We start from the raw sequence: 21,154 nt of genomic DNA, 5'->3' as shown, positions 1-21,154 counted from the left end.
TGAATAGGCGTATGATCTATCCAGTCAAAATCATTAAGCGAAAATCTCAAAATGCAAGATTACAACATTTAATTAAAGTAAATAGATAAAAGTGCAGATAAACTAACATTTACGATATAGATAACACTCGTGGTGTTACAATAACTAAGAACACATATATTATTATTGTAGATAAAATGATATATTATATTAGATAATAATATGATTAAGATACAGATAAGATAAAATGGAGCGTTGCAATAACTAAAAAAACGTGCGTGCACAAATCATATCAATGAGTAAGTGTGCGATATACTTAGTCAACTTTCACTAAGCAAAAAATATCAAGATATCTGATTACAAGTTTAATAAAAGTAAATCGTTAAAGGTGCGAATAAGTAAATAATTCAGGTACATATAAGATAATTAGAGTGTTAAAATAATTTAAAAGATACGTGTGAAATTAAACGTGAGTACATAAAAATTATAAATGAATAGGCGTATGATCTATTCGGTCAAAATCAACAAGCGAAAAATCTCGGAATGCAAGATTACAACATTTAATTAAAGTAAATCGATAAAAGTGCAGATGTTTATATTTACGATATAGATAAGACTCGAGGCATTGCAATAAGTAAAAACACATTTATTATTATTGGAGATAAAATGATATATTATTGCGGATAAGAATATAATTAAGATACAGATAAGATAAAACGGAGCATTACGATAACTAAAAAGACGCGCGTGCACAAATCTTATCAATGAGTAAGCGTGCGACCTGTTTAGTCAATTTTCATTAAGCGGAAATATCGAGATATTTGATTACAAGTTTAATAAAAGTAAATCGTTAAAGGTGCAGATAAGTAAATAATTCAGGTACAGATAAGATAATCAGAGTGTTAAAATAACTAAAAAGACGCGTATATAATTAAACGCAAGTACACAAATATTATAAATGAATAGACATATGATCTATTCAGTCAAAATCATTAAGCGAAAATCTCGGAATGCAAGATTATAGCATTTAATTAAAGTAAATCGATAACAGTGCTGATAAATTTATATTTACGATATAGATAAGACTTGTGGCACTATAATAACTAGAAACACATGGATTATTATTGCAGATAAAATGATATATTATTGCGGATAATAATATAATTAAGATGCAGATAAGATAAAATGGAGCGTTACGATAATTAAAAGCCCGCGCGTGCACAAATATTATCAATGAGTAAGCGTGCGACCTGTTTAGTCAATTTTCATTTAGCTAAAATATCGAGATACCTGGTTACAAGTTTAATAAAAGTAAATCGTTAAAGATGCGGATAAGTAAATAATCCAGGTGCGGATAAGATAATCAGAGCGTTAAAATAACTAAAAATACGCGTATCTAATTAAACGCAAGTACACAAATATTGTAAATGAATAGGCGTATGATCTATTCAGTCAAAATCATCAAGAGAAAATCTCGAAATGCAAGATTACAACATTTAATTAAAGTAAATCGATAAAAGTGCAGATAAGTTTATATTTACGATATAGATAAGATTTGAGGCATTACAATAAGTAAAAACGCATTTATTATTATTGTAGATATAATGATATGTTATTGCGGATAAGAATATAATTAAGATACAGATAAGATAAAACGGAGCGTTACGATAACTAAAAAGACGCGCGTGCACAAATCTTATCAATGAATAAGCGTGCGACCTGTTTGGTCAATTTTCATTAAGCGAAAATATCGAGACATCTGATTACAAGTTTAATAAAAGTAAATCGTTAAAGGTGCGGATAAGTAAATAATCCAGGTACAGATAAGATAATCAAACTGTTAAAATAACTAAAAAGACGCGTATATAATTAAACGTGAGTACACAAATATTATAAATGAATAGACATATGATCTATTCAGTCAAAATCATTAAGCAAAAATCATAGAATGCAAGATTATAGCATTTAATTAAAGTAAATCGATAACAGTGCTGATAAATTTATATTTACGATATAGATAAGACTTGTGGCATTATAATAACTAGAAACACAGATTATTATTGCAGATAAAATGATATATTATTGCGGATAAGAATATAATTAAGATATAGATAAGATAAAACGGAGTGTTACGATAATTAAAAGGCCGCGTGTGCACAAATCTTATCAATGAGTAAGCGTGCGACCTGTTTAGTCAATTTTCGTTTAGCGAAAATATCGAGATACCTGATTACAAGTTTAATAAAAGTAAATAGTTAAAGATGCGGATAAGTAAATAATCCAGGTGCGGATAAGATAATCAGAGCGTTAAAATAACTAAAAAGACGCGAATCTAATTAAACACGAGTACACAAATATTGTAAATGAATAGGCGTATGATCTATTCAGTCAAAATCATCAAGAGAAAATCTCGGAATGTAAGATTACAACATTTAATTAAAGTAAATCGATAACAACGTTGATAAGTTTATATTTACGTTATAAATAAAACTCGTGGCACTACAATAATTAAAACCACATAGATTATTATTACAGATAAAATGCTAAACTATTGCAGATAAGAATATAATTAAGATACATAAAATAAAATGGAGCATTACGATAACTAAAAAAGTATATATACTTCTTCTTATATAACCAAATTACATTACCCCATACCCCATAGAAGGAGGAGAATAGTTCACTATTGAAGAGGGACATTTTGTGTGTGTGGGTAAGTTCATATAAATTTCGGGAGGCAAAAGAACAGGGCCCAAAATTGACCCGAAATTAAATACCCAGCCCAGTATTTCTACAAGGACGAATAGAAAAAGAGAGGAAAAACGAAGAAGACGATCCAGAGAGGAGCATTTTCAATGATCATATATAAATTCATGTGTTTATAGAGGATAAGGACCTTATAGAAAAGTTGAATTTTTAGGGCAAATGTGTTTAACCCTTTGAATTGAGGTACTGTTTTTGCATCAAAGCAAAACCCTAGAAATTGGTGAAAGTCTTTGGGGCGATCAATTTGCTTGCCCTATCTGCAATTCAGGTGTATCTGGTTGTAATTCAGGTATTGATTTTGGTTTATAAGTATTTCTAACCCTAGAATTTTGGGTATGTTTATTTTCGAGCAAACCCTAGAATTTGGGGGTGGGGTTAAGGGGGGTGGGGATGAGGTGGGGGAAGGGTTGTTTGTTGATTTGGGAATGTAAATTTTAGTTTTTTTACATGTGTGGTTGTGCATTTTGGTTCAATTGTTGTGGAATTTTGCATGTTCAGTGGTTTCCATACACAGGTTATAAGTTAGAGGTTAGTTTAATATGGGAATTTATTGTTGCTGTGCATGTTAGAAAGTGATTTTTTGTTTGAAATGAGCTCGTTGTTCTCGTGGGGCTTATCGAATTATAATGAAGGTGCTGATCATAAAATGAGTGAGATATGGACAGTAGCAAATGGTGTGGGAAAGGCGCTACTTTCTCGTGTGTTGAACGGTATGATTGTTAAGTTGATGCTTTACTGTCCAATCATGCAGGAGGGGGAGGGTTTGTTAAATAGGGGGTGTAAAGATCAGATTTTTCCATCTGTGGCTGTGCATTTTGTTAAGTTTGCATGTTCAGTGGTTTCCATACATAGGTTCTTTAAGTGGAGTACAATTTAATATGAGAATTTAGTGTTGCTGTGCGCGTTCAGAAGTGATTCTTTGTTTGAAATGAGCTCGTTGTTCTCGTGGGGATTTAATGAATATATATTGAAGCTGCTGATCACCAAATGAGTGAGATATGGACTGTAGCGACTAGTGCGCGAGAGACACCCATTTCTCGTGTTGTGAAATTTGTGATTGTAAAGTTGATGCTTTACTGTCGAATCATGCGGGAGGATGAGTTTTTGTCCTGTAACTGTTTTGTCATATGAATGGTTACTGTGTCTATGGACTGAAACTATAAAAGATTAAATATATGTAAATGCCCATGCACCTAAATGTGAAGTATATCTCTTTTATCATGTTTATAGAAAGTGTGAAAAGGAAAATGGTTCGAGAATATGCACATTTAGCATCTTATTTTTTATTTTTTTTTATTTCTCCTTCAGTTTTAGTGATCTTTTATTTCCTCTTCTTCTGCGTTGTCCAGCATCAGCCTTATGCTCTGCCTTCTGTAGTATTATCGTCTCTTGCTTGGATGTGGTCACTTACTACTTCCCCCCTGCCCCCTCCCAAAACCACCAAGGAGAAAATATTTCGCTGTAGATATTCCATAGGAGTTGATTTTGTTAATATGTATTTGGCTGAGAAAGTACTATGTCTTGTATGTTTGCGATAGATCTGCTATAATTGTGATTCCTTCTGACACATATTGTTAGATTTTCATCCCTCCTTAAGTTACCCTTGTTTCAAAAAAAAAAAAAAAAAAAAAGATTTTCATCCCTCCTTGGAAAGCATGGTATTTTGGGATGATAACCATATGCTGATCACACATAAGAATTCAACCGTATGTCCAAATCTATATGGTGGAGTTAAGGATGTGCTCTTTTTTAGCTTAAATAAGCACTTCTGCAGACACATTCATTTATTCTGGGATTAAAAACTGAATGTGTTAGATATGATGTATAGGGATTTATTAGCTATGCCAGTCTACACCTTACGGCAATTGTTTGACCAAATAGTAACTTATGATCCCAGTGTTTGAGCAATTTGTTTAGAAAATCTATTAACAAATTAAAGTAATTTATCACAAGTCATTGCTTTTCTTGGCTTAAAGGTTTGTGAATTCGATGAGTGTGAAAATTGATGTTATTGACTTAAAATCTTGTTAATATAACAAATGAGATGTGAAGGAAAAAGCATTACTGTGATTATATGTCCTAGGAAATGCATTGGGCGATGCTTATGTATTTTACTATTACACATTCTTAACTGTAAACAATTTCTAGATCAAGTGTTTTCCCTTATGATATCCAAAGAAGGAGTACAATTTTGATAATATGGAAGTGTTGCATCTGTTTGTATTAGTTTAATTCATGTATTTTATCTTAACTGTTCTCTTGCTTGTAGGTGTTTGATTGAGGATATGTTATTGGAGGGAAAAACCCTGAATTTTTAAGGAGGGAATGCACGGATGTAGTGTTGGATCTGATCTTGTAGTCAATGCCGGGGTTGATTCCATGGGAGAATTTGTTGAAGGCGGAATGGGTATTGGTACTAAAACTTCTCCCCGCACGACAGCAATTGAGAAGGCTCGAGCAGAGCTAAGGTAACCAAGCATACAATGCTTCTTCAACCTTTAGGCGGAGTTTTAGGATTATAAAGTACTCTATTTATACTTATGGTGAGATTTCTTCTTGTTAACAGGCAGGAGTATGGTGGCCAACATGAAAGTAGAAGACAGTTAGAATTTCTGGAGGAAGTACGGAAGGCATTTTAATTCTTCGTTAGATATTTAAATATTCTTTGCTCGCGGCTTTGACATGTTTTGATACTGCAAATTGCAGGGTGGTGATCCCCTGGAATTCAAATTTGAGGATGTTGCTACACTTAGTGTTCAGTCAACCTCACTGACAGATAAACATCCAGATCTGTTTGTGACCAGGTAATCTCTCAGGCGAGGTGTTGTGTTACTTTTTCTTATCTGTGTTTGTTGCAGTTGTCCCATTATTTCTTTTGCATTGCAGTGAAATAAAAGGTAGTTTTGCGATTACCACTTCAGCTCATGGAGACTCAGTTGAAAGTAGTGGTCGACCCGGGGCTCCTCAACTTTGTGAACCCAACAGTGCTGACAATCTCATGCTGTTTGATGGGGAAAATAAGTTTGTTGGTAGTGATAGGGGCTATAGGCATCCCAGTAGGAGCAATGTTACTCCATCAGGGCAGTCCTCTAAGTTCGAGGAAAGTCAAAATGCAAAAGAATTGGGTAAGTCTGCTGCTTTTGGCATCCCTAAAAAAGCATACAAGCGAAGAAACAGGTCCCGGACAAATCGGGACAGTGCTAGATCAAGTTCATCTGATATAGCTCGTGGTGGTCATGACACATCTTTGCCTTTACAACCTTTCCCCAAAGATGTAAAAGGACCTGTTTCTGATTTAGATAAGGATCAAAACTCGTCTTTGAACATTGCACAGACTCCTAGTCCAAATGGTGGTATGGCGCTCAAGACTATGCTTTCTGATAATCAGCTGGACTTAGAAGTAGATGGCGTTAAAGCTGCAGAGTCAACTACAGACTTTAAGAAAGATAATATGCTGGATACTGTTCCTGATGCTAGTGCTTCTAGAGGTTTGCTCGATGACCAACATAATCAAAACTCACTCACTTGTGTCCAGAAAACTATTCAGGTAGCTCCTGAAAAGCCTCAATTGTCACTGGTAAAGGAAAGGGCAGTTTCTTCTGGTCTTGATTGTCAGCCAGATACCACTGAAAGAGAAGTTGAAAATAGTTCCAGCCTAATGAATGGGTTCGGTAGTCGAAAAGACTATAAGAAGAGCTTTGCAAATGAAGCTGAAAATAGTGGTGCAGCATTGGGCGCAAAGGGTTTAGATTCAGAGTCTTCTTGCACCCAGACTAGTCTAAGTCTAGATGGACTTAATGATAGTGAAATGTGTACCAACCGGAGTATTTTGGATTCCAACGGCAACTTAAACGGACAGCTGGTAGTGCCAGATGGGATGGCAGTTACTGAAACTGATGTTAAAGTAAAGAATGAGATTAAAGCTGACATGAATAGTGGTTTGAATAATGAGAATCATAATTCTGGTCACGGCAATCACCAGGGTAATGTTTGTGTACCCAAATCATCAGAAGAACTTGTTAGTACGGTATCTAATTCGCAGAGTGAGATAAAAGATAAACTTATCACGGAAAGAATGGAAGAAGTAGGCCCATCTGAATTAGAAATCACAAGACAATGTTTTGTGCTTAAAAGTGAAGATCCCGATCCCGAAAATGTTTGCAATGTTGGAGTTCAGGGTATGATTAATACCTGTATACCAGAGCACCCTGAGTGTGTATCAGAGACTAGAGTTTCAAACCTGGCTCCCGAGGGACAAGCACCTAGGATCCAGGGTGATGAAGACTCAATCTTGAAAGAAGCACAGATTATAGAGGTTGTTAATTGGCATTTGAAATAATTCACATCCACTTTTACTTCACAGAAATGCTGTTATGGCTTTGTTATCTGACCTTGTAGATCTAATGTAATGTAACAAACAGGCGAAGCATAAAAGAATTGCAGAATTGTCTGCTGTATCCTGTCCACCGGAAAATATTAGAAAATCCCACTGGGGTTACGTACTTGAAGAAATGGTTTGGCTGGCAAATGATTTTGCTCAGGTGAGTTAAATAGATCCTTGCCTTTAAAAGTATCTCTTCCCTTTCTGCTTTTCTAGCTATCAATCTAAATGCAGAGTCTTGAATCATTGTAACATGATTTAATTTCTTTTTATTTTGAAATAATATTTTCAATGTCTTTCTAAATTTTAGTACTAACCTAATTTAGAATGTCTTTTCATGTAGGAACGTCTCTGGAAGATTACTGCTGCAGGTCAAATATGCCACCAAGTTGCTTTTAACTCACGGCTGAGATTTCTAGAACGAAATCGTAGGTGGGAGCAAAAAACAGTTGCGCACGACGTGGCCAAATCTGTCATGGATTTCTGGCATTCTATTGAGGTATACAGAGTAATTCAACAGAATCCTAATTTATTCTGTTCTCTTTCCATCGGTCTATGTGTTTCTACGGAAGAACGTTCGCTATGGTGGGGTAAATCCGTGGCTGGTTTTTGTTATCTTGTGGTTAATTGTTTATGTCCATTGGGGTTAATCCTCAGTTTTTTTTCCTTGAGCTGAGGGTTTATCGGGAATAGCCTCTCTACCTCCCAAGGAAGGTGTAAGGTCTGCATACACTCTACCCTCCCTAGACCCCACTTGTGGGACACCGGGTATGTTGTTGTTGCTGTAAGAAGATTTAGGTTAAATTGCGTACAGGGAATCTCTTGATTGGCAATTATGTATGCTTTTCTTGTACGCCCATAAAATAAAGAGTGTGCTGTAGGATCTGCAGGAATGTTTCCTTGCCTTTTAAATGCTGAGATCTGGTTTCGGGGTATGCTATTAAGTAGGATCTGACCAAGGATTCTAAACTTAGTGATTTTCTTACCATGTGAAAATCTTATGTAATGTTGATTCATTTTAATAGGGAGAACAAACTTTGGGTTTGTATATTAAAAGTTTGGCTAGAAGATGGTATAATCTGATTTATAGGCCAATGAAGTTTATATAGTTGGGATAGGCTTTTGGTTTGTTTCTGCACAACTCCTAGCTGTTCATCTTGTTTAAACCAAAATTAGAGTAAATTTTAAATTCTAGAAGTTCCTTTGTGGTCTTCTCTTCCAGTTGAAGAGAGGAAAGGGGATATCATTTGGGCCTTATTATGCTTATCTCATATTTTGTGGCAGGGTAAAAGCCAAAAAATGGAGCTCGCAAGTCCTAAAAAGGATTACACTATTGCCATTAGGGAATATGCGATGAGATTTCTGAAGTACAATGACTCAGATGTTCCAAAAAGTCAAGCTGAGGCTCCATTGACTCCTGACAGGATATCTGACTGGGGAACTATGGACGCATCATCGGAGGACCATTTGAAAGAGGTTTGAATGTGTTTCCATGTTAATCTTGAACCATCCCTCTAATGATCTATTTAGATCATGTTTTATCGTGATATGAAAATATTTTGAGCATTTTTCTGTGGCTTCAATCGATTCCTTCTTGAGGTTGTACTTTATGCTCTTTGTTTTATTAGCTTATCCTTATAATGAATCTTCACAATCTTTCGTGCAGGAGAACCTCTTCTATCCTGTTCTGCTTGGAGCAATGGATGCTTACAGAAAATCTATCGAATCTCATGTTCAACTTTGTGAGGTAAGCATATTGACCATCATAATTACAGTTACCACTTTCAAAAAAATAAATAAATGTAGACCATCTATAATTTTGCCAGCTATACTTTTACATCTTCTGAGTAGTGACTAGCAACTTATGGTTTCCAACCGTAACAGTGAATTGACCTTTGTGTATATATAAGTGTGAGCGTATCATAATCAGTTATCCAAAATCGGAGGTATTTTCAGGAAGGTAATCTAGCTGTCTCTCACACATTTTTGCTGTAAGAACGTGGCTTGGGTATCAAGTTGGCTCTAATTGGTATTGGATAGAGTCATCCAAAATTTTAGTGTTGTTTGATTAACCATCTTATGGATGAGTTTTTCTATGTATAGATGGGGAAAATGTAATATACTTGCTTTCTCTGATCTTTTGATGCACCACACTTCTTAAATGAAACCTTTTGACAAATGAAATGAGGTTTGCTAAATACGGTAGTTTATGTATTGGGGAAAAATTGGTCTTTGGAGTAAGGGAGCCCAAGTTAGATCTGTACTCTTGAGTTGGCTGTATTTTATGGTCTTGCATTTTATTATGTTTACTTCTCATTTGAAGGAAGTCAATATAATAGTTTTGGCTAAAGCTAGTATTTGATAATTTAGTGTCAGCATAACTCCACATCACGGCTTATGGAAAATATGCATTGTGAAGTACCTTGAACTGGTAATAGGCTAATAGCATCAGCAAGAGGAAATGTGATCTCTTGCTTTGGCTGTATGTTTTAAAGAAAATAATTATTCCTTGTTTGTCTCGTATTTCATATTTCTCTGATGTCTATTTTATTATTTCTTATTCCTGATTTTCTATTATGTTTTCCATCCCTTTGTTTACTGTTCTCTACTTTGAGCCGGGGGTCTATCAGAAACAACCTCTCTACTTCCTCGGAGGTAGCGGTATGGACTGCGTACATCTTACCCTCCCCGGACCCCACTCTTGTGGGAATACACTGGGTATGTTGTTGTTGTGTTGTGTAATTATTCTTTGTTTGGCACATATCAAATTAAACAAAAATGCTCCTAGTTTATTTTAATTATCTTTTAAGTTTGTTGTAAAGATCTCGGTTTAGATCTTTTCGACATTTGTCGAGGAATCTACCTCATCTTTTTTATATGGTTAGCTGCTAGAGGGGGTGATCTTGATGGCCGAACCTTAGGAAAAGAAAGGTTGTTTGCACCAATTGGTGTTACTTATGTGAGGTGGCAGGTGAGGATGTAGATTATCTTTTACTACATTGTGGCGTGGCCTTGAGACTGTGGTGGGATATGTTTAGCTGGTTTGGTATTTTTGGATGATGCCTAGATCTGTGGAGGACCTGTTGTTTTGTTGGAAAGCCAGGAGGAAGAGCAGGTCATGAAATGTTGTTCCTTTGGGGTTGATGTGGATCATCTGGAGAGAGAGAGAGAGAGAGAGATAGGAGCGCTCTTGAAGGGGTAGAAATGAAATTTGGGAAGTTGAGTAGTAGCCTTTGATCCCTCATTTATTTTTGGTTCACCCATGTAGTTCCGGGATGTATAGAGGATTGAATGTCTTTTGTATAGAACCATATCATTTTGTACGTTCTTTACTTTTTGTATATGGACACTTTTTGCCTTTTGATTAATATAACTGTTTACCTGATCAAAAAATGATTGAGTATTACCTACGGGAAAACAAAAAGATAATATCATCTTAATCCGACCAACTTTGATGGTTGGTTTTTCTGCACTTAGTCTATCAATTGTGAGGAAGGTGGTTTGCGGCTGCCTTTCTTGCTTCCAGTTGATGAGTTGCAGAATCTTCAGCGTCTTAAACATTTCATTTACTGGAAAATTAAGTGTACTTCTCGGACATAGGCAATATGTGTTTAGTTCTAAAGGCCCAAACTTGGTAAGCTTTGTCTACTGCATGCATTGAATTTGCATTTGTTATTCTGGTGGTAATATCTGTTTTTGAGACTGCTACTCTGAGGTTGTAGCATCTTACATGAATGAGTTAGCGTGACAGTACCCATCAATACAAGCACCACCTCCAGCAACTGTGATATGTCATAGATAAAAATGAAAGAGTTGCAAGTTTACGGTATACAATTCAACCATGTAACTTGGAATGATATGCTAGCTTTAGCTATATGTTTTTTTCTTGTTGATGTTGGTGTTTATGGTCCAATTGTTTACCCTTCGAAGGATTATGCTTGCTGTAGCTGTAGATGTATGCTTATATGTTTTATCGCACTTCTTGATGCTAGTGTATTGTTTGAAATTCCAGAAGACAGGTAATGGTTTGCAAGAGGAGGTGGAGACCTCTGCATGTGATGCGGCTACAGGTGTTTTTCTTTATTTTTATTTTTTGCATTTGGTGGTTGTCTCCTGCTTTTTCTAGTTGATCGCATCTCATGACCAATCTGTTTGTGTATGCGTACATTGGATCTCAAGGTTTTGCATATGAAGTGGATGAAGGAGAAACAAATGCATATGATCGTTCAGTTCCCTTAGATTGTAACAAATCGTCAAGATTTCCCCAGAAGACACCGAAGATCCACCTGAAGGGTTACACTGGCAGACCATATGACGTTGGTGCTGATATACTTTTTACGGAAAATAGAGTTGGCAATCATCAATCTGTGCTGCAGGGGAAGCGGCCGGCTAGCACTCTTGATGTGTCTATTCCAACCAAGCGTGTGCGCACTGCTTCTAGACAGAGAGTTGTTAGTCCCTTTGGTGCAACAGCAGCTGGATGTGTTCAGTTGCCAATCAAAACAGATGCGTCAAGTGGTGATACTGGTTCGTTTCAGGATGATCAGAGTACATTGCATGGTGGATCACATATGAATAGCTTGGAAGTTGAATCCGTGGGTGACTATGAAAAGCACCTACTCTTTGACTCCGCTGAAGTATCAAAACCTAAGAAGAAGAAAAAGGCAAAGCTTCTGGTACTTGACTAGTTGCTATGTCTCTGAAGATAAATAAGGAATTTTGAATTATATCAATATGCACCTTTTGAATTATATCAATATGCACCTTTCTAAGACTCAGCTTTTTTTGCACTCTCTTTGGTGCAGGGTTCTGCATATGGGCAGAGATGGCAGGCTGACTCGAATTATCAAGCCAACCAGGTGATTTTCTTTCCTTTTTCCACACTGTGGCTCAGTAACATGCTGGAATGTGATAATATTGAACTTGCTAGTTAGACCTCCATTAGGAAATGATTCACTAATAGCAGTCTTAAATCACATTGTAATCGAGTCCCTTTTTCTTTTAATATAGCATTCCGATCCTTTTCTTCCTTACTGCAGTTTTTTTCTGTTATTATGGTGAATTATTGCTTAACCTCTTTGTCATCACTCTTTCAATCTTGTTCTCTTTTTCCTCGGTGCAACTTGGAACCAACTACTTTTTTTCCTGAATCTGTTGTGGCGTAGATGTATCACACAGTCAAGTGTCTTCCAGCTATTTTACTGGATTGTTTGTCCGCAGCCCCGTCCTATAGAATGAACTATGTGTCGCCTTGTTCCTCGTTTAGGTTTTTGGGAGGGGCATTGTAGTTTCATCACGTTCGTGCCTCATCTTATCTTTTCTTGATTAATTTATTTTACATCTTATCTGACGGAGTTCGAATGAGCTATGGTCTTGCATAATCATACCTTGATTCCCCAGACAAAGCAAGGTTAGCGATTAGCATGTAGGCAAGGCCTTTGTAAATGGCTGGGAACCGTATATTTCATACACCAGTTGTATTGATATCCATGCATATTGGTTTTATGGCCTGTCTTTTACCATGGAAGCCTTGTTGTGGAGGGCCATATGATTTCTGGTCGTTCAAATTAATCAGAAGTTATTCATAAGTTAACCAGATTCTATTTTAGTGTATTTTCTGGATGGTCTATATGTTCTTGATTTAACAATTAATTCATGTTGTTTCTATCCTCCATAAATGCTGCCGTGCTGCCACACCCATGTCAAATCCTCCAAAAATAATGCATTTTAAAAGGACCCCTTTTAAAGGATTTGAGCAAATAGCATTTACTGTTATACTTGAAGTCATCATGAATTGTTTGTTTCAGAAGGATCATTCCAGAAAGAGATTCGAGAGCCATCAATTTGAATCAAACGGTAGCAGCGGTATAGCTTATTCTAACTTGTATTGGCTTTAGAGCTTGAGATGGAGTGTGTTTCTTGTCATTCTAAGGGATGTCTTTTTTATGAAGGTTTATTTGGTCAACATAACGCAAAGAAACCAAAGATGCTGAGGCAATCATTTGAAACTTTTGAGAATAATGCCCCAATTGGTGGATCTATTCCATCTCCAGTTGCTTCCCAGATGAGTAACATGTCCAACCCAAATAAATTCATGAGGATGCTTAGTGGAAGGGACAGGAATAGGAAATCCAAAACTTTGAAGGTACTTAAATTTATCTCAGCTAGAATCTCAATTTATCTCAGTTAGAATCTCTTTCCTTTGTTTATTTTGCCTTTTTGTTCGAATGAATGCTAGTTTGATGATCGAAATAGATGAATTTTATCATATCTAAAAAACGAAGTTTGATCTTCTATAATCTCATACAGATGCCTGCTGGACAGCCAGGTTCAGGAAGTCCATGGTCACTATTTGAGGAACAGGTTGGTTTCTTATGCCACACAGTATGGACCTTTTCTGCTTCTTTTCTACCATGGTTCTTTTGGCTAGTATGCATTTAAGCGGAATTGACTTCAAATTAGGCACTTGTTGTCCTCGTGCACGACATGGGTCCAAATTGGGAGCTTGTAAGTGATGCCATCAACAGTACCTTGCAATTCAAGGTGAGGGGTAATTATGCGTTTTCATTACTAACTTTTAGCTAGACCTCTCACAAAATTCGCTTTTATCCTAGTTTAATGCTCTGTATTGTGTTAATATTTCTTTTTATTGTTTTCTTTTTATCGTGGCTTTCTACTGCCGTTTCTACTGATTTTAACCAGTCATGCTCAATACGTGCAGTGTATATATCGCAAACCTAATGAATGCAAGGAACGCCATAAAGTACTTATGGACAGAACTACTGGTGATGGCGCAGATAGTGCTGAAGATTCAGGATCTTCTCAACCGTATCCGTCAACATTGCCGGGCATTCCGAAGGTTCAACTTTCATTTACTTCCATTGTTTCCTTGAGCTCTAGTCTTTTATCAAAGTAATGCAGTATAGTTTAATCAACACCTGCAGGGAAGTGCCAGACAGCTGTTTCAGCGTTTGCAAGGACCAATGGAAGAGGACACGCTCAAATCTCATTTTGAGAAGATCATCTTGATTGGGAAAAAATATCTTTTAGAGAAGACTCAGGTATGCTCTTCACCAACATTTATGCATAAATTGTTTCTTGCTTGGTCGTCTTTGGTAAGTTAGCACTTCTATTCTGCCAGTTTAGCCTTTTTAGCAGCCATTGCTTGGCATCATAGGGTTACAAAAGGTGTTTGTTTTATTTTAGTCAATTCTCTGCCATAGTTGTGGGTCTTTTAGTGTCCCAACTATGGACAATATGTTCTGCTGATCTTTCAGAAGGCTAGTAAGTTGAATTCATAGTTTTGTTTTTGTTATAATAGTTGAGTTGTTTATCTTATTAGAATACTAAAAAAAATGAGGTGTTAGCACAATTGACTTTGGTCTGGTGAACTTGCGTAAGATTTTATAACATGTGAAGTGGTCTAAGATTCGTAACATGCAAATTGACCTACAATTGTATATCCATTTGAAGGTAGCTGGGATATTTCCTTGAAAACTTGTTATTTTATACGCTTTGAATTATTTTACCAAAAGTTCATATTGCATGTAAACTTCTGCCTTGGGTGCAAAGTTTGATTAAATTTTTCTTGTGCTACAGAAAAGGAAGTACCAAATATCTTTGAAACTTAAAAGGAAGTACCATATATCTTTGAAACTTTGGCATATTCACAAAATGAATAATCTAGGTTTGTTACAAGTCTTAGAACTTCTAATTACAAACTACCGGAGTTAAAAATGGCTTTTGTCTGCAGAGTTCCTATCACTTTTTTTTTTTTAAAAATCTTGCTAACAGGTTTTCCGAAAACGTGTTTGTTTTAGTTTTCTGTAAGAGCTCTTTCGCTAACAGTTTTTTCCAAATTGTTGTCTTTTGGGAGATTTTCCCAAAGAAAAATTCTTCTTCTACTCATGAAGCACTCCCAAATCTTCAGAAAAGAAAATGCAACAACTTTTGTACTTTTGCTTTTTGTCCCAACATTTCTTCTGAAAGACTTCCTGAAAGCCGTTCAAACAGTTACTTCCCGTATGGTGTTTACTGTTATTCTAGATGCTGTCACGAGTTTTTAAACCATTTGATTACGAATGATTAAAATTAGGACATGATGTGATGCTTTCCAGTTTGACATTGTATACAGAAGTGCGTAATTCATAAATTTAATGATGTTTAAAAGAAAATTCCTTTTCATAGAAAACGTCTTAACTGATTTGTCATCGCATGTCCAAGTGAATGCTATCCTGCAAATTAGGCCAGATACGGTCATATACTTGCAATACATCATAATTGGAGAAACTTCTATAGAAGTTACTCATCTAGGTTTGGTACAGGTTGTTGAGTTGAATGGAATTGGATTTTCTGGGTTTGGTTGTTCTCTGATGAGCTATCTGATCTGATAAAAAAGAAACGTTTGTTTTGGCAAATGGATATTTGAATTAAAAAGAGAACTGATAAGCGAAAAACAGATATCTGTCACTTTATCTGTTTTTCATATAATATTTGGTACGAGTGCCTAAGTTTTTTTACTATGAACCTTAAAGGAAGTTGATATTTAATTTTGAGATGAAGGTTGTGCATACTAATTTGAGCGAGTGCCTTAAATTATTTGGTAATAATAAATTAGTAATCATAGTGCAGAGTCACTCCAATTGATTAAACATTTTACTGGACCTCAGGTTAAATAGATAAATAATTCTGTCTTATCACGAGGAATTGGTACACAGATCTAAATTTTTAGAAATGTTAATTATCTAGTTGTCTTTTCTTTGTTTGTATCCCCGGGCTGGTTGTTTTTTTGTTGGGTTAATGAATCTGTTTAAGTGCTGGAAAATCTTACATTCTAACAATGACGTTTTTTCCAATAATGGTGGTGCTGAGCCAACTTGTGTGTATCTAGACTGATTAATCAGCTACTTGCTATTACTCACATGCATAGGTACAGGCTAAGTGTGTCTTCTGAGGCTTTAAGTAGATTGGAAGACTTGAACTAGTGTCTCTTTCGCTGGTTTTCTAGCCTTGGTGGACATGTCATGTTTAGTTTTCAAATTTGTTAAGAAAATATCATAATATGCGAAGAATTCGGCATATTATGATTGTGGATTATTCTTTACCAGTTTCGCTTATCCTATTTTGTTTCAGGGAATTTGGTATAGTTGCACAAGAATAAGTAACTGCCATTTTGGAGGAAGAATTTTTTTTTTGATAACCTAATTTTAGAGGAAGAGAATATTGGTTTCATTTTTTTTTTTCCAAATATCTTTTGTGAATGGACTGTCAGTAAACCTCTTGTTTTCTTTACATTTGCTCTATATACTTCTGAGTTTAGGTGGTTATAATGTTCAGTTTCTTTTTGATGAAGGGTGAAAACTATGATCTAAAACACATTCAGCAACCACACGATTCTCACATACATGCGCTTACCCAACTTTGTCCGAGTAATCTGAATGGAGGACCTATTCTTACGTAAGTTTATCTCGAGTACATGCCTGAGGTTTTGATCTTTTCCCTGTAGGCATTACTGAAACTGTGATTTTAACCATCTTTTTTATCCCTTCTGGTAATTGCAGGCCTCTGGATCTGTGTGAGGAACTTCCTCCGTCTAGTCCAGACTTTCTTCCTGTTGGATTCGAAGGTCCACACTCAGGTGGATTATCTATCTCGAGTCAGGCTGGAGGATCATCGCTTCCTGCATCTGGTGCAAATTCGGGAGTGCAAGCATCCTCCAATATGATTCTTGGAAGCAATTTTCCGTCATCATCAGGTCCCCTAAATGCATCTGTTAGGTAATGAATGTTTAAGCTTAAAACTATATATTGGCTCCTGGGATTACCTCATCAAGTGCTGATATCGGTAATCATTCTTCCGGGATGGTAGGTATGCCGTTCCGAGATCTGCACCCTTTCCAGTTGTCGAGCATCAGAGAACCCATCAATATAATCAAATGTTATCGGGTGGAAATGTGCAGTCCAGTACATCTTCTCCTGGAGCCCTTGCAGGCGGTGACAATGGCGGTGCTCGTACACATCCCAGTGGCAACAACATGGGAACATTGTCTGGGTTTAATAGAGGTATGCCAATGGCAAGGCCTGGGTTTCAGGGAATGACATCATCATCTATGCTGAATTCTGGGAGCATGCTTTCTTCTGGTGTCGTAGCAATGCCAAGTACTGTGAATATGCAATCTGGAGTGAGCTCGAATCAGGGGAATTCGATGTCGAGATCTCGTGATGTTTTGCACATGATACGGGTAAGTCGGCTTCTAGATGCAAATTGCTCTTTTCTTTTGGTTAGCATCTGTGTTGTTGGATCATTAGTAAATCAATAGTTTGTGGTGTTCTTTTGATTTTCTGCTTCTAGTTAGTGCAGTTATTGTAACTCATTCATATATGACAACTTCGAGGTTGTAAAACTTCATTATGAATTGGTAGGTGTAGACACGTTCTCCTGTATGCAAGAAATTTCACTAGCTAACGTTTACTTTCACTTAATTATCTTAACAAGTGAACCCTAACTTTAGGCGTCTACCTGGAATAGGTTCTGAAATGAATTTCTTTGACAGGATTTGTTACGTTTGGTTGATATTCTGTATATTTTTGTAAAGCAACACTTTTGTGCATTGAGTGTGCTCTTTGGGCTGCTTATTTGACTAGCAAAGTATACTACCACTGTTCCATGTGACACGTGGTTTCAGCTGGTCAATGCAGTCTTGAATGAGGATAGCTGGGTCTAATGCCTTTCATGTTGAAGAACATGTGAATCTAAGAAGTTCAACTAGACCAACATGAAAATTTGAATGTGAAAAAATGTCCTCCAACGTGAATTGTTGGTTGATCAGGTTCATTTACTAATTACAAACTTATGTCCATCAAAAAGTGTTCTTGCGGGTCCTTGGGGAGAACAAAGGAGGGGTAGGATGTGCTGTTAAGTGCAACTGTTGCCACGTCAATATATGGTGAAGGTGAAAATAGTTGGCTTTGGATGAGTTCCGTTGAGAATTTAGGATTTCTTGACCTCTATTTTCGGGAGCATATGCTCCTTTATATACTGAAGAGTTGTAGTTTTAGTGTCCTCTGTCATTGCTCTTCTATGATTTTCATATTGCTGCTTTTGACACGAGTTTTCTGCGTTGTGGCTCTTTCTATGGTGTAGTTCATGTATCTGATTTTCGGAACTGCAGTCTGATGCATTCCTTGCTTGTATACTTCCACTCTCACCTCCTCAGTATTTTGAGTTCAGTGACGTGGTATATATCTGCTTTTGCAGCCCTCCCAGAATCAGGAAGCTCAGAGGCAAATGACTGTTCCTGAGCTTCAGATAAAGGCCTCTCAAGGAAGCAGCCAAGGAGTCCATCCTTTTGGTGGATCAAGTTCCTCTTTCCCTAACCAGACTGCCTCCTCACCTGTTTCTTCACACCCACTTCATCATCAGCAACCACATCTTTTAGCTTCACAGCAGCCTCTTGTGCATAGCCCTCGGCATCCTCACCTTCAAGGGGCCAGTCATGCCACCAGCCCACAGCATCAAGCTTATGCGATTCGCTTAGCTAGAGAGAGGCACCTGCAGCAGCGGCTTTTACAACAGCAGCAACAACTCTCACATACTCAGCCCCATCTTCCTATATCATCCCCATTACAGAATAGTCCTCAGATCACGTCACAGACTTCTTCTCCACCAGTGTCACTTTCTCCTTTGGCATCCCCTTCCTCAATGTCTCCAATGCCACCGCATCAACTAAAGCATCCATTTCCGGCTCATGGTCTTGGACGAACTGCACAAACTGGGGGTAGTATGAACAAGCAAAGGCCACCTCAGATAGGGCAGCAGCAGCTTCAAAATGCTAGCAGGCACCATCCTCCACAGCGCCAGCAGCCAGAATCACAAAAACAAGCTAAAGTCTTAAAGGGAGCAGGGAGAGGGAAATCGATGACACACCAGACCCTGCAGATTGATCCTTCTTTATCGGATGGGCTTCCTACGGATCAAATGAATCAGTCTGCAGAGAAAGGTGAGCAAGCCACACAGTTAGTGCAAGGTCAGGGAATCCTGGTCCAACCTGCAAAGCAAAAGGTGAATCAGCCACAACATGCCCACTCTAAGATTTATTCTGGCCAAGTTCCTCTATCCAAAAAGCAGCAAATTCCCTCTAATTCTGACAGTACCAATCAAGGTCTTGCCTCATCGGGTGTATTGGGTCCTAATTTGCCCCACCAATCTCTTCCAACCTCAGCTGTAGGTTCTTCCAACCACCGAGTGTTGATGCATCCACAGCAGCAGGTGCAATTGCGGCCAAAGTTAATGACTCAAAGTCAAGCAGCTCTCCAAGGTGTGCTGCAACGGAAACGTTCACTGAATTCTGAACCGCCAAACAAGTTGCAGCCTGGGGAACCTCAAAGTGAACAGCACAATATTTGCAATACTTCACAGATAGGTAAAACGCCCGTGCAGAACTCCAAAAATTTGGCTAATGCCGCAGAAGTTTCTGCCTCCGGTGCCACTCAAATGAAGGTTGCAGTTCCATCGTTGGATTCAATTGGAACCCCACCTACAAATTCTGCTGGCGGCGATACAGTGCCAGAAGTCAGTCAAGGGTTAAGCCAAATGCAATCTTCTGGCAAGTTTTCTCCTACTGGGCGTGATGCTAGTGTTCAATGGAAGCAAAAGTCTTCGGAGTTGCGTCCTCCCTTGCTAGTGACCCAACCCCAGTCGCACCAGCAACAACAGCAGCGGCCACCGTTGCAACATCCAGATCAGGCTCAGGTTCTGCAAGCAGGGAAAAGAAGTTTGTTAGCTAAACCCAACGAATCTAGACTGGATTGAGGCACACCCAAAAAATCAACGATTACTCCTCCGCAGCTTGTAATTTCCTTCAGCATGCCTTGAAACAACAGCTTACAGGTAACAATCTTTTTTGCCTCAATTAGCTGTCCTTGATATTGGAAGGTTAAAAAGATACTTGAATTCTTCCATGGGATCACAACTTTCTACTCACACCACCAGCTCTATAATTAATGTCAACAGCTAATGCACCTGCTATTTTGTGTATGATAAGATCCCAGTAAGACTAGTCTAAATTAATGACATTTCTATGGGGCTTTTTATTTTGATACTGTTCTTCTTGGTCGAGGTAATTTAGGCTCTTGCTTAATCATTAGGCTCTTGAATAATCATATTTTCAACATGCCATAATATGTGGGATAAGTTGTTGATTCTTGCTTATTTTGTTATTCAGACAAAGCTCGTCGTGCCTGAAGGCATCACATTGGGACGAGAAGGTGAACTTCAAGGTTATGGGAACATAGAGATCATCAGCTTAGATTTTGTGTTTTGTATAGTATTTGTCGCCTTAGAGCCTCAGGAAGGTAGGGACAGATGTAGAGGTAGGTGTACAGGGTCTTTCTCTTCTTCTCTTTATCCCCGTTTGCCCCCTTCAATTACCTCCCATTTTTCTTAAAGCCCTTTTCCATCTGCTGACTAGGAGGGCGGCCTATTTGATTTGATTTTGTCCCTGTAGTCATCCCATGTATCATAGCCCCCTTTTTGCATTCAATGGGATAGCTATCATTTTTATGGCCAAAGGCTGTGGAAAATCTTGTAAATATTAGAGTCCACATATGTCTATACAGTCATCATTCATGACTGCGCGCCCACCCCTCCTGCAAGCTAGTGCAATTCTTGTAAATTGTTCCTTGTTGGCATTTTGAAAATCTTGAAATGAGATCTGAAATCTTGATCTATTTTGGTGAGATTGTTCTTTCTGCTTGTGATAATGAAGATGGTTTACTTTGAATCGTTTGCCAGTGACACAAGTTGATGCTGCTGCTGATAGTAAATCTGAGACCTTAAAGCAACTAATATCAAAGAACTCTGATGTTCTGAAAGTTGCACTTTATTTTTCGTGTTCCGAAATCCTGTAATAGAAGGATTTGCTGATTTATATACTCCACCAAACAAGTCTTTTTCTTTCAATAATTAACTCAGTTAGCAGTCCCTATTAACTGTAAACTTAAAATTTCTTTCAATTCTTTTCTGACATTC

The 21,154-nt window shown here is 37.5% G+C and overlaps 1 protein-coding gene across 1 annotated transcript; it reads left to right on the top strand.

Moving 5' to 3' along the window:
• The first annotated feature begins 2,661 nt into the window (after positions 1-2,661).
• LOC107875340 (chromatin modification-related protein EAF1 B) lies at positions 2,662-20,853 on the top strand. The gene is made up of 23 exons (XM_047414305.1): positions 2,662-3,034; positions 5,015-5,213; positions 5,312-5,366; positions 5,452-5,549; positions 5,632-7,060; positions 7,167-7,286; positions 7,470-7,625; positions 8,411-8,602; positions 8,793-8,873; positions 11,139-11,196; positions 11,306-11,802; positions 11,932-11,985; positions 12,934-12,991; positions 13,078-13,271; positions 13,436-13,489; positions 13,589-13,669; positions 13,848-13,985; positions 14,071-14,187; positions 16,479-16,582; positions 16,687-16,902; positions 16,994-17,366; positions 18,383-20,014; positions 20,349-20,853. The coding sequence occupies exons 2-22, from the start codon at positions 5,071-5,073 to the stop codon at positions 19,934-19,936; spliced, it is 5,772 nt and encodes a 1,923-aa protein (XP_047270261.1). The 5' UTR covers positions 2,662-3,034; positions 5,015-5,070; the 3' UTR covers positions 19,937-20,014; positions 20,349-20,853.
• Positions 20,854-21,154: the final 301 nt, after the last annotated feature.

The sequence above is a fragment of the Capsicum annuum genome, chromosome 6 (assembly GCF_002878395.1).
Source record: "Capsicum annuum cultivar UCD-10X-F1 chromosome 6, UCD10Xv1.1, whole genome shotgun sequence".
In the NCBI taxonomy this organism is placed as follows: Eukaryota; Viridiplantae; Streptophyta; class Magnoliopsida; order Solanales; family Solanaceae; genus Capsicum; species Capsicum annuum.
The sequence above is the reverse complement of the archived record's forward strand: the minus strand, read 5'-3'. Positions and strand labels throughout refer to the sequence as shown.

Coding starts and splice junctions, on each gene's coding strand:
- LOC107875340 (XM_047414305.1), top strand. CDS start 5,071: ATGCACGGATGTAGTGTTGGATCTGATCTTGTAGTCAATGCCGGGGTT. Junction 5,214..5,311: donor AAGGCTCGAGCAGAGCTAAG/GTAACCAAGCAT, acceptor TCTTGTTAACAG/GCAGGAGTATGGTGGCCAAC. Junction 17,367..18,382: donor ATGTTTTGCACATGATACGG/GTAAGTCGGCTT, acceptor CTGCTTTTGCAG/CCCTCCCAGAATCAGGAAGC.